Raw genomic sequence first — 13,642 nt, 5'->3', positions numbered from 1 at the left:
TATTTGTATGAATTGATCGCACCTCGATGATAATTATTCATTCAAGAATTGGGGTGTGACAATATAAATTTTTTAATATTATTAATTAAGTTGTTTGTAGTGAGCTGATAATTGAAATTAGGGTTTGATATAATTTTATATTTGATGATATTATCTCAAGTGTCAGAAGTGATGATATGTATAACTCAGTTCTTAAGTTCAAAACGAAATAATGCTCATAAGTCATAGATGGTTTATCAAGCTGTCAAATGAGACAATTCTCAAAACTCAGTTATGATTTCAAACTACGGATAAGATGATGCTCACAAGTCAAATATGATCTCTCAATCTCCATATGATGCTTAGAAATTGAGTTATGACCTTTCAAGTTCCAAATAAGATGATGCTCAGATATCAATTACGGTCATTTAAACTCCAGACGAGATTATACTCAACAGTTAATATTAATCTCACAAGCTCCAGATGATATGATTAACAACAAATGCGGCACATCAATCCTCTGTCATATCCCACCATTTATAATATTTCATTTATCCTTACTTTTCACCTTTTTACCACTCTCAATACTAATTACATCATATTTTCATCAATTTCAATACACTCAATAACTTTTTTTCCACTCTTAATATACTCAATAATCTTTATAAAACTCGTGTACTTTTTTTAAAAAAGTTTTTCATGAAAGAAGACAATATTTCATATACTATGCTCATAAAAATAAAATAAAATAATTTTTCATAAAATATATCACGACGTAAAATGAGAGTAGTCGAATTTTAACGGATTACACCCTCATTTTGATGACGTTAGTGTTTGGTGTAATAATTGCAAAGTGTGGTTCACTATGATGATGAGATTTGCACCAGCGAACTTTGACAATATTAAAGTTGGTTTTTCGTTATCATTGCTCTTAGTTAGTATGAGCAAATGTTCAATTTATATATGTCGTATGAATTTTAATTAAGTTTATTTGTTGAATTACATTAAGTTGCTTGTTTAGCCCTATTTTGTGATGTTTTTATGGGCCTTTTTGTTGTGCATTCGAGCATGCTTCGTGTCTTTTTGCTCTATCCTTCACTTGCTCGATGCTATTTGGGTGTGCTATTGTCGTGTGCAGGAATCGGGAGTTACCGCGCGTTTTGGCTTTGTTTGGAGCAGTTTCGGAGGCAGAGCTCAAGGCCGCCGCCGTCCCACGGCGGCCGCCGTCATGACTGCGGCCGCGGCCCCACGGCGCGGGCCGTGCGATTCCTGGAGTAATCAGCGAAGGCCACCCACGGCGGCGCCATCCCACGGCGCCGCCGTCCCACGGCGGCCGCCGTCGCTGAATGTTCGGCAGTTACGTTTTTTTCCTTATAAAAGCCCAGTTTTAGGGGTTTTCAAGATACTCTCGATTCCAGCAGCCTCCAGGCGATTTTACCTTGAATTCCCTTAGTTTTAGAGTAGTTAAAACATCAACAAACATCTTTTGGCTTGTGGATTGAAGATCATGTTAGTTTTCATTACATCGGATTGAAGTTTTGGATCGTACTCGCTGGAAGAACTCAGTTTGTGTTTTCTATTGGATGGAATACTAGTTTATTTCCTTTGCATAGATTATTGTTGCTTCGAATTTATTTAATGAATTGTTTGTTCTTTTATCTCGCCTAGATAATCGTTGCGCTATGGTTGTTGATTTAATCATTGCTTTCTAGATTGCTAGTTAGAACCCTAGGTTTATTAGTTTCCTGCGTTCTTAATCTGCTTCCTATCTTTCGCCTAGATAGATTTTTATGCTTTATTTTAATTACGCATTAGTTAATCGAGAGAGAGTGCCAGACCCAACTACCCGATTAGAGTGTTTAAGTTTACTTTCCGTTTCTTGTGAGTGATACAATTAAAGCCCTGCTAAGCCTTCCGTGTGAGACGACTTGAGTCACCTTACCTCCCTAGGACGACCTCGTATAAATTCGAGTCCATCCGCTAGGTGTTTTTGGATGAGTCAAATTTTGGCGCCGTTGCCGGGGAAGGCTTTAGGCATTTGATTGTGTTGCATTTGTTTTCCGTGTTTATTTTTGTTCTTTCTTTTAACTCAGTTATTTTTCTCCCTCCGGTGCGTTTGATTTGTTTGTTCGTGTTGTGTATGCAAGGACGCAGAAGCTTGAAGAGAAAGCTTGCACCTTACTACGACAACATTCACCGACCTCGTGAGGTCCTTTTAAGCATGGAGGAGGGGTCCGAGTCTACTACGAGAACCCTTGTGGAATCACAGTTTCGAGAGGAAGACTGTGAAGAAAGAATCGCTTCCAACTCCATTCTGGAAGCCGAAGAGGATACACTTTCAGTGCATTCTGAAGGAGAAGAAGAAGCTCGGCCCAATCCTGACCAAGAAGCTATGGCGGAGCGGAATGTCCAGTACATGGGAGATTTCTCCAGGCCGGTTATTGGGAACACTAGCACTTCAGCGATAGTGCTTCCCACAGCAGTCCGGAATTACAATCTGAAGCCCAACGACTCAAACTTATTGCCGCTCTTTTATGGGATGCCAAGTGAGGACGCTTTACAGTTCATCCGAGATTTCTGCACTCAAGTGCAGACCTTCCCACTGCTGGAACTCACCGAGGATCAGTTGAGACTCAAGTGCTTACCTTATGCACTCAAGGACCGGGCTAGGACGTGGTTACTGTCCCTGCCGCCAAACTCCATCACCACATGGGGAGAGGCATGCGAGAAGTTCATGCTCAAGTACTACCCTAATCACAAGACACAGGAGATTAGGAGCCAGATAATGAACTTCATGCAAGGAGCTGACGAGCCTCTCCACGAAGCTTGGGAGAGATTCCAAGAGCTCCTCCGCCAGTGCCCACAGCACCAGTTAGCACCCGTCATGTTGATGCAGTTCTTCTATGACGGATTGATTCAGACGGCACAGTTTATGGTGGACAGTACAGCAGGGGGCAATATTGCCCGGAAGACAGCTGATGAGTTCAAGGAGATCTTCGACACACTGGCCGCGAGTTCTCAACAAAAATCAGTCAGAGGAAGGAGGGTCGAAGCCAATGCTGTAGCTCCAAACAATGAGCTTCAGAAGCAGGTAGCGGACTTGATGAGGCAAGTACAGCACCTCACGATGAACCAGGTGGAAGCTCCACCTGTTCGTACGCCACCAGCAGAGGGATATGGCATATGTGGTGAATTTGGCCATGGAATCAACGCGTGCCATCGAATGGGCGAATTCACACCTGAAGGTGAAGCAGAGGTCTATGCTGCTCAGGGCTATCCGGGGAGGCCTCAATTTGAACAAAGGCCCAACTTTAATCAAGGGCAACAAAGCTCCAACTCGGGTTGGAGAAATGAGCAGAATTCAGGATGGAGGAACCAAGCTCCTGGTTAAGGGTCGGGATCAAACCAAGGCAATCAGTTCCCCCGACCTCCACAGCAATTGGGGTATCAGAACCAGCAGCAGTTCTACCCATCTCAACAACAGTCCTCATTCCCTCAGCAGCAGCATTACCTTCAACCATATCAGCTACAGCAACCCCCGCAGCAACTCTACCCACCTCAACAGCACCAACCTCCAGGCCCCTTATTTGAAGATCAGATGCAAGCTTTCATGCAAGCTAGCAAACAGGCGATGGAGGCTCAGAGTGCTACCATCAAGCGCCTCGAGACTACAGTTGGGCAACTAACAGGAGCCTTGAATCAGTTGCAGCAAGAACAGCCAACTGGGAAGTTCCCAAACCAGGACCAATAGCCGCATCAAGCTCATGCCGTGGCAGTAATCAAGGAAAATGCCCCAATAACCACGGAGAAATGGAGAAGCAAAACCGTGCAAGCAATCAAGGCTACCCAATGCCCCAGTGAGCCATTGCCACCTGTCACTGTTGCACCAGACCAACCACCACCGAAGCGAGGAGATTCAGGTAGCTTTATTTTTTATATTAGCTTAGGTGGGGTTGAAAAGGTTTTGGGAATGCTTGATTTGGGCGCGGCAGTCAATTTGATGCCGCTTGATATTTTTGAGAAATTGGGAAATAAAGAGCTGAAATGCACGAATATTAAGATAGAGCTAGCTGACGGCTCCATTAGCAGCCCACGAGGTCTTGTTGAGGTGGTTGTGAGGGGAATTAGGGTCTTGGCTGATTTTGTTGTCCTGGATGTGGGAAAAAGGATTAGAGGCGAGAATGGGCATCTCGTGCTACTTGGCCGACCCTTTATGGCTACCACCCATACTCGCATCGATGTGGGTACGGGAACTGTAAGTATGGTAGTGGCAGGTAGAGCGGTGACATTCTCTGTTTTTTATAAAAAACCTACTACCTCCACTCCCTTAATTCAAATTTGCTCTTATGTTGAAACATTTTATGCTTTGGATGAGGATTGTATTGTGCAGGACTTCCTTAATAAGCTACAGGAAGAGGACGAGATCGTGGAAGAATTTCTTGCTAACTTGCAAGATGAAAGTGAGGTTGAGAGAGAATTCCTGGATAAGCTACAAGAGGAAGATGATAAAGAGCAAGGCTTTCTGTGTGCCTTGCTACTGGAAGAGAAGCTAGATAAGGTTGGGTCACTCAATTTCGTTGGATGTGTGGATAGAGGGCCATCCCAGGATATGAGCATGGAGGACTCATTTGGAGGACCCGCAGCTGCAATTCAAGAAGATGTGTTTACAAGGGCGCTAAGGCAGCTGGAGCTCCAATCGGATTTTGGTTAAAGGGGTTCTCTTAGTCGGGCTGGCGATTAAAAATCTAGCGCTGCATGGGAGGCAACCCATGTTTTCTTACTTTTTTCTTGTTTCGTTTTTCTTTCGTTTCGTTGGTGTTGTGTTTTGTTGCTTTTGTTGTTTGGTGCAGGTTGTTGCGTTGGAGACTGCTTGTTCTTTGGATGAGAGAGAGGCAGACATCGTGGGACCTTACAGACTCACCACTGGATCGGTATTTAGGGAAGTTTCCTCTTTCACCCCTCTTTTTGTTTGCACTAAGGACAGTGCCAGAGTTGAAGTGTGGGGGGGGTGTTTGTTGGTAGTTGTGAATCCTGTGGGTGTCTTCTTGCTGTGATCTTGGGCTTTCTTGTGTGGGGCGAATGGTCCCCTTATCTTGATTTCTTGTTTGTTTTTAAGTGCACCTCGCATGTTGATGGTGGTTCACTAGCGATTCTGGTTGGTGTTTCGAGTGGTTTGTTGTCCTTGTCTTTTGTGATTGAATTGTTCCCAATTTGGTGTAATTAGTTTAATGTTTGGATGCAACACCCTGATGAGCAACTCTTGATGTGATTTGTCCAATAGAGGCTAGGGGGAGTGTTTTCATTGCAATATCCTAATATCTTTCTCTGAGTTGAAATGTATGGTTGGTTGTTGAGTTTTTGATAGCTCTGGGTCTCTGCTCCTCTGATGGCATCATTATGAGCATGGGTAACCATACGAGAATATTTTGGATCACCTCCAAAAGTTCAATCTCGTGAATTATGGCCTATCTATTAAGAGCAAAAATAACTTGACCCAAAAAAAAAAAGAAGTGAGATGTGAGAAAAATGAAAGAATGTGAAAAAGGAACGAGATATGATTGTAAAGGAAATTGCATTAGGAAATTCACCCCTAGCGGATAATTGGGTCTGATCGGATTGAGTTGTTTCATCTTGTTGTTGCATTTTTAAACCTTAACTTTGAACACTTGATTGGGGACATTGATATCTTGGAAGACTTGGATTGGTTGGTGTTTTGCTTGGTGAGAAGAATCGCTTGTGGATTTTCTTTCGATGTTGTGATTGTTGCTTGAGGACAAGCAAGGATTTAAGTGTGGGGGGGTTGTTTAGCCCCATTTTGTGATGTTTTTATGGGCCTTTTTGTTGTGCATTCGAGCATGCTTCGTGTCTTTTTGCTCTATCCTTCACTTGCTCGATGCTATTTGGGTGTGCTACTGTCGTGTGCAGGAATCGGGAGTTACCGCGCGTTTTGGCTTCGTTTGGAGCAGTTTCGGAGGCAGAGCTCACGGCCGCCGCCGTCCCACGGTGGCCGCTGTCATGACTGCGGCCGCGGCCCCACGGCGCGGGCCGTGCGATTCCTGGAGTAATCAGCGAAGGCCATGTTGGATTTGTATACTGAAAGCAAGAACGTTTTATGCTTGTATACAAGGTTTCATAAGTTCACTATCTAATCTCCTATCTGATTGTGTTCATGATTGCATATGTATGTTCTTTATCTCTATATAAGTAGATTATATGGTGTGTTGTAGATCACAGAAGACCATATAATTGGAATAACCTTAAGAGATATAATATGATCACAGCCGAAATAACTCTAGGACAAGTTATTGGTTTAGGCTGCAGTATAGATGGAAGTAGTTTGTCTTGGCTACTTGTCTATACTGGTACGTCATTACGTATTGATAGGACCAACAGTGAGATGTATTCTTCTATCTGACATAAGTGAAGAATCAAGATCTCGGTGACTCATAAGATCTTAATACTAATAAGTATTCAGATATATATGTTAATTCGTATATCACTTTGACTTACTATGGGTGAAAGTTATATACTAACTCGAGTACTCTGTATCTTGGGTGATAGCGGTTAAAATATGATATTTGATTATCTGTATTAGTACCCGTATCCGGTATAGGATAATGACATCCCCTTAAGGAGCTCAATAAGGTTTATTGCGCTAAACCCTGCAGGTTGATTAAGTCGGGACTTCACAGGCCTTCAGCCGATGAGATCGAACCTGACAACCTTCTTCTTCAACAACCTACCAGAGGACTGCAGCATTGATTTTTTGAGAAGAAAGTTCGGATCGGTTTTGGATCCGGTAGACGTTTTCTGCCCGAAAAAATGTGATCTTAGGGAAAAACCTTTTGGTTTCGTCCATTTCAACGACGTTGAGAATGAAGGAAAACTGCTGGGGGAACTTAATAATCTGTGGATCGGGAGTTATAAAATCAGGGTCTTTAAGGCTAGATTCGAGAGGGAGCAGAAGAAAATTGGCTTGAACAAACTCGACAATGGAGATGAGATTGGGAGGAAAACAACGACTAGACAAACGACGATGGAAGCTAAAAGACAGGTGGGAGTCTCGTTTAAGGACGTTCTGACGGGGAGAAAGGCAGTGACATATGTGCAGATGAGGTGCTACAGTTCAAAACTTTGGATGATGAGAAGGTTTGGCTCGAAGGAGCCTTCACAGGATTCATCAAATCTGAGTTCGTCTGGGATGATATAAAGGATGAGATCAATAGCGAGTGCGCAGGAAAACTAAAGGTGACAACCATGGGCGGAAGCTGGGTTCTTATTCAAAGCTCCTCCGAGAATCCAATTGAAGCAGCTTTAGAGGATATGAATGAGTGGAGCTCCTTCTGGTTTCAATGGTTTAGGAAGTGGGAGTATGTTGATGTTTATCAGCAAAGAGTCATTTGGACTAGATGGATTGGGATACCCCTTCATGCATGGAACTCAAGGTTCTTCGAATGTGCAAGTGCAAAATTTGGTCTCATTCTCAAAGTTGATGAAGGTACAAAGAATAAAGACAGGTTGGACGAAGCTCTTATCCAGATATCCACTGGCCTCTCTTCGGTGGATAGAATTTTGGAATGTTGCATTGATGGAGCAAGCTTCCATATCCGCATTGAGGAAGTTCGCAACAAGCCAACTCTCGAAGAAGAAGCTGTGCATGCCGACGAAGAAACGGAGTCTGAAACAGATTGGTCATGGGAGGACGGGTCTCAGGCGCTGGCTGAAGCGATCATCGGAAGTCTTGGAAATCTGGAGCAGTTGGATCGCGACGTTACAGTTACCCAGGAAATTAACTCCTCGTCTCCAGATCCCAAAACCGTTGGTGGTGCAGATTCCGAAAATACTAATGATGGAAAAGCGGCGGGAGGATTTTCGAGTCAGATTCCCATTCCAAAGCAACCTCTTGTTGGTGGGCCGTCTGAAGGAGTTGAGGCCTCTCGAGAGGGACAGCAAGCCAGCCCATTCTTTTGCACAAATAAGACGGACAGGGCCCATGACCAATCTTTGGAGTTATTTCTTTATACGGCCCAGCCCATTTCCAGTCAGTCAAGGGTTGACCTTTCTGAATCCTCTGATCCTCAAGTCGTCTGTGAGACCCCAGATCAATGCGAAATTAAGGAAACCCAGCTCAATGAGAATAGTGAGAGACCGTGTGTGTAAAATCCTCAAAATTTTAATAGCAATTTAGAAATTGTTATTAATTTATTAGTACTTGCTAATCATGGTTTTGGCATCCATAGGATATAATTTATAGAGTTTTGGAATTCGAGTAATTTTTAAATTAGATTTTTTTTTTTGGGTTTATTGGAGTTTTAATTCCTGATAAACCAATAAATTATTTACACACACACACACACACATATATATATATATATATGTATATTTTGTGATAGAAATTCTAAATGAGTAATTGTTGTTAATTATGTGCTTTATATGCGAATAAGAATTTTTATGGTCAACATTAGTATTTATCCTCTAACTTTCCAAACTGATTTATGTTCTTAATTTCTTTCGTGTAATTTTTAGCTATTAATTTAGGACTTATGGTTTGATTAGTATATTTAGTTGTGTACATTGCATATGTTTATGTAATAATATAATAGTGCTTTTAAGTAATTTTATTTTTAAAACAATCTTTTTTCTAATTTGGAAGACATTTCTTTATATTGAAAAAAAGGGGTGACCCATCATCTACCTCACTCAAACTTTTTCTTTTTACCCAAACCCTTTCGTAGAGAGAGAGTGAAGCTTGTAAAAGAAAAATCCTCCATTTTGGACAAAAATCTTCAAGCCATGGGTTGAATCTCTAGTTTTTACTCCGATTAACAGGTATTACATGAGCTTCTATCATTTTCAAACATCTAAATCAGTTTTTAATTAGAAATGAAACTACAAAATCTCTCTCTAAAAATATACGTATATACCTATGTGTGTATATGCCTTTTTAACTTCATATCTTTCTTGTTCTAGCTACTGGAGTATTATGAAATAGTTTTTGGAGTAGAGATCAAGGAGATACATACTAACCCCAATTTCGAAAAAACCCTAGCTTGATTAAGGTAAGGAATTTTGTTTTGTTTCACCAAATTCAGGTTATATGTATTGTTTGTATATATATATGAGTATATTTGTGTTTTCATTTGTTGGATTGCTAGATAAATTTGGGAAAATAGAATTTCCACAGTCTTTTTCGACAGGCCCTTGTTGTTCAAATGTCTTGAAAATTTTATGGTGTATATATTGGAGTGTTTTGAACTTACACACAAATTTTTGAGTCTTTTGGATAATGTTTACTGCTCTTTTAAAATCAAAAACTTTTACTGGCAATCTCTGTCAAAATGTTCTGTATGACAGAGACTTGAGCCATCCATTTCAGTAGTTTCCTATTGACAAATACCTCCGAATGTTTTTTGTGTGAAGTTGAAAGTGTTAAGGACCCACTTGAAAATTTTGAGATCATTTAAGAAACATTTCCTATATTTCAAAAATTCAAACATTTCGTTGCCAGAAACTGCCAGAATCTGGTAGGCAGTAGGAAAATGGCCATATCTCTTAAACCACTTGGAGTTTTTCAACGTACTTTTTTTTAAAGTAAACTAGACTCATAGAGGTTTCTATACACATAAAAATAGAATCTAGAAGAAATCTGGATCAAAACAGTTTATTATTGAAAGTTGATGCAGTGCAGAAAGGTTGAAATATGGTGTTACATTAAAATGATTTGTAATATGTAATTATGAGTTATCTCAAGTTTATATGTTTTAATTAGGAATTTTTGTTAAAGAGATGCCTAGTAATATTTTGAATCATATGCTTTTATGTGAGAAGAGTTCGGGCTTCTGCCTCCCGGACATTTTTGAATGAATTGTTTGGGGAAGAGCACGCTTCTGTAGTATGGACCTCTATATATGTGGTGTTTTCTATTTTGTTAGCTATGGAAGACCATTGTTTATAGACTCAAGCTTTTTGTTCTTGTGAGAACTCGGTGAGAGTTAGAATTTAGTCTAGTATGGAAAGTTGGATGCAAACCCTAAGGATAGTAAGAGATGTTTTGTTTATGCAACTAGGTCTTATGAACTTTGCGACTCATTTGTTAACCCTATATAATGAAGGTCCGATGAATCTTTGACGACACCATTGTGAGGAAGAGGAAGTATACTAGTGATTGAGTAAGCATATCACAGGTGGGCATTTATTTACTTTGATAATAGTGAAAATCATATTCTGTTTCGTTAAAGCATTTCAGTAAAGTGACGATGCAAACATATCATGCCAAAATACTTTATGATTTTGAGTATGGTACCGAGCTATTAGGGGCTGATCACCCTGTATAAATCGATATCGGTCTCTATGCTAGACAATTATGCTAGTAAGGGACGGGCGCTCAAGGTTGTTTGACTGGGAGCCGTCCTTCGGGTCGGCCGGTCGTGGTGACAGTGGGAGGAGGCCTACTCCCCGTCACTTGGCTGAGGTTATTGTGGATGTGATGGTACATACTCTTGTGAATTGTCTGCAGGCATTTTAACGATATATTGTATTAAAATATTTTAGTAGGCACAGGTTCTTTACAATAAAATCCCTGTGTGCTGCTAGTTCATGGCATGATAATGTTAAAGTCTTACATATATTGTATCTTTCGGCACATGTTCACTGAGTATTTGTACTCAGCCCTGCATATATTTCTAAATGTGCAGGTTGAGAGGGAATGGAAAGCAGGTGTGTTGTGCAGCGGAGTTTTCTTTTTGCCAGATTCTACGAATGCTATAAAATATGTAAAAGGCCTCATATATGTACCTCTTTTGTTGAACATGTCCGTCGCACGTCTTTTGGGCTATAAACTTATTATGTTTTGCTTAGCACTTAAACCCAAATATATTTTGGAAGAATAGTTGTATTTTAGTCTTGTTTCCGCTAGTGCCCATGGGATGTAAATTAATCTACTTAAATTGTGTGATATCTATCTTCAAGCTTAATCCCTCATCGATGTTGTAATATATTCCCATGTTACCTTAGCTCGAGTTCTTGAGAATATCCATCTTCATTTCTATTCTAGTTTGTAAATCATTCGTATCTTGTAGTAAAAATAGTTAATTGTTATTCATTTGTCGATCCTAATCTTAGTTCACGGTCCAAATCGATCAAGCTAATTATATTTTGCTCAACCGGGCTGTGACAGTGTGAATCTGTTGGCGCCGAAAATCCTTCAGACTTTGAGGGCTCCGGGAACGAAGAGGATAAGCAGCGGAGCTCTACGGATTTCGATGTTCAGTTCGGAGACTCCCCGAGGATAGAGATGGATAATCGAGAGGAGTTTGGTGTTCTTGGGAAAGTGAGAAAGGGGCGGAGAAAGAAGAAGGATGGGCTCCTCCGAAAGCCTCCTGTAGACAAGAGGAAACAGAGGAATCTTTTGAGAGCGGAAAATAGGCAGAAATGGGACGAGTTCATCTCCCAAATTGGCTCAGGGGATGAGTCGGAAAAGTTCAAGGAAAGGAGCAGCGTAGAACTTCAAAAGAAAATCGGAGATGATCCTCTCATCTCGAGAATGGGAGAAGGGCTCAAGATCTGGAACTTCGGTAAATCTCTTGGGCTCACCAGTAACCTCCAAGACGAAGTTGTAGCAGCTCAGATCGAGAAATGTGTTAAAGGGCAAGAAGGGGCGAAACTGGGTGACAATCAAGAAGGTTTCCCATGAATTTTATCTCCTACAACATCAGAGGTCTGGGGAGTGTCGCAAAACAAAGAGACGTCGGAGAAATCATCAAAAAACACAAAGCAGAGCTGTGCTTCATTCAGGAAACGAAATTGGAGAAGTTCCCAGATTTTGTGTGCAGGGCTTGGTGGGGGACGAATAATTTCGATTTGGCAGTCAGAAACTCAGAAGGAAGGTCTGGAGGCATTGCCAGCATTTGGAATACCGACGTGTTTGCGGCTTCAAGCAAATGGGATCTGCCGGGAGTGGTGGTCGTGAATGGGCTCTGGAAAAACGGTAATATTAGCTGTTGTTTCATCAATGTTTATGCCCCTTCTAGTTGTTCTGAAAAACTTAGACTTTGGGATGCTATTGGGAACATTGTTAATCTTCACGCGGACTGTTGTGTGTGTGTTTTGGGGGATTTCAACGCCGTCAGAAGACAGGATGAAAGAGTGGGATGTGGGGAATTTTCGGGAGCGACTGATGCTAAACGTTTTGATGCTTTCATTAGAGAGAGTGGTTTGACGGAAATCAGAGTCCAAGGTAGAAAATTTACTTGGTGCAAACCAAATGGGAAGTGTAAAAGCAAATTGGATAGATTCCTTGTCAACGAAACTTGGATGAGGGTTTGGCCGGAGTCCAATGGCCGCGGTATTCAGAGATCAATCTCGGATCATTGCCCAATTTTTCTTACAACAAAGACAGAGGACTGGGGTCCAAAACCTTTTCGGTTCATCAATGCATGGGTCTCACACCCGGGGTTTAAACAGGTTGTGACAAAGGTGTGGTCGGAAACTGAAATTCAAGGTTGGAAATGCTTTGTGGTTACTGAGAAACTTAAAAAACTTAAAGCCGAGCTGAAGGAGTGGAACAAAGTTTCCTTTGGGATCATCGATCACAGGATTCAAGAGTTGAAAGACGAGCTTCAGGAATGGGACTGCAAAGACGAATCCAGTGGGCTGGTGGAAGCGGAAATTGTGAGGAGAAATGAAATTTGTGCAAATATTTCCCTACAAATGAAGGACAAGATTAGTTTGCTGCAACAAAAAGCCAAAGGAAGTTGGCTCAAAGAGGGCGATCTCAATTCAGGCCTTTATCACAGAGCGATACAGGGAAGAAGAAAGAAAAACGAGATCTCCGGGCTTCTAGTTGAGGACCAGTGGATATCAGACCCAACGACTGTGAAAAAGATGGTTAAAGATCACTTCGAGGCTTTTTTCAAGAAGAAGGAGCGTCAACTTCCTTTTTTCCCAGGTGACTTCATGAAGAAGAAGTTGTCTTCAGAAGAGAGAATGAGTTTGGTCCGAGAATTCGATGAAAGCGAGATTAAGGATGCAGTATGGAATTGTGATGGAGACAAAAGTCCGGGTCCTGATGGTTTAATTTCACGTTTTGGAAGGCAACGTGGGATATTGTTAAGGAGGATCTTGTTCAGGTAATGAAGGAGTTCTTTGCTAACGAAAAAATCCCCAGAGGAAGTAATGCTTCTTTTATCGTTCTTATTCCCAAAAAAGAGGACGCCGGTGCTTTGAACGACTTTAGGCCTATATCCTTGATTGGCAGTTTATATAAGATTTTGGCTAAGATTCTTGCAGGCAGGTTGAAATCGGTTATGGGATCCATCATCTCGGATAACCAAAGCGCTTTTGTGAAGGGTCGGTTCATTCTAGACGGGGTGGTGATCTTGAATGAGGCTATTGCTGATGCAAAAAAGAGGAAAGTGGGCCGCACCATATTCAAAATTGACTTCGCAAAAGCTTATGACTCGATAGAATGGGACTTTATTGACGCGATGCTCCACCATCTGAACTTCGATGACAAGTGGAGGAAGTGGATCTGGGGGTGCATATCGTCTTCATCCGCGAACGACTTGGTTAACGGCTCTCATTGCTGCCGAAGGTCTGCATTCCCTGATTGAGAGAGCTACAACGAGGCACCTCCTGGCTCCAGCTCTGATCGGCAAATAGAAAG

The 13,642-nt window shown here is 41.5% G+C and overlaps 1 protein-coding gene and 1 long non-coding RNA gene across 2 annotated transcripts; both read left to right on the top strand.

Annotated features, from left to right (window-relative positions):
* The first annotated feature begins 8,634 nt into the window (after window positions 1-8,634).
* LOC130992941 (uncharacterized) lies at window positions 8,635-10,959 on the top strand. Its single transcript, XR_009091503.1, has 4 exons — window positions 8,635-8,808; window positions 8,950-9,038; window positions 10,092-10,163; window positions 10,674-10,959. It is a non-coding gene; the product is annotated as an uncharacterized LOC130992941 (long non-coding RNA).
* Window positions 10,960-11,667: 708 nt separating this feature from the next.
* LOC130994218 (uncharacterized) lies at window positions 11,668-13,110 on the top strand. Its single transcript, XM_057919253.1, has one exon. It carries the CDS (start codon window positions 11,668-11,670, stop codon window positions 13,108-13,110), a length of 1,443 nt encoding a protein of 480 aa, XP_057775236.1.
* Window positions 13,111-13,642: the final 532 nt, after the last annotated feature.

The sequence above is a fragment of the Salvia miltiorrhiza genome, chromosome 7, assembly GCF_028751815.1.
Source record: "Salvia miltiorrhiza cultivar Shanhuang (shh) chromosome 7, IMPLAD_Smil_shh, whole genome shotgun sequence".
In the NCBI taxonomy this organism is placed as follows: Eukaryota; Viridiplantae; Streptophyta; class Magnoliopsida; order Lamiales; family Lamiaceae; genus Salvia; species Salvia miltiorrhiza.
The sequence above is the reverse complement of the archived record's forward strand: the minus strand, read 5'-3'. Positions and strand labels throughout refer to the sequence as shown.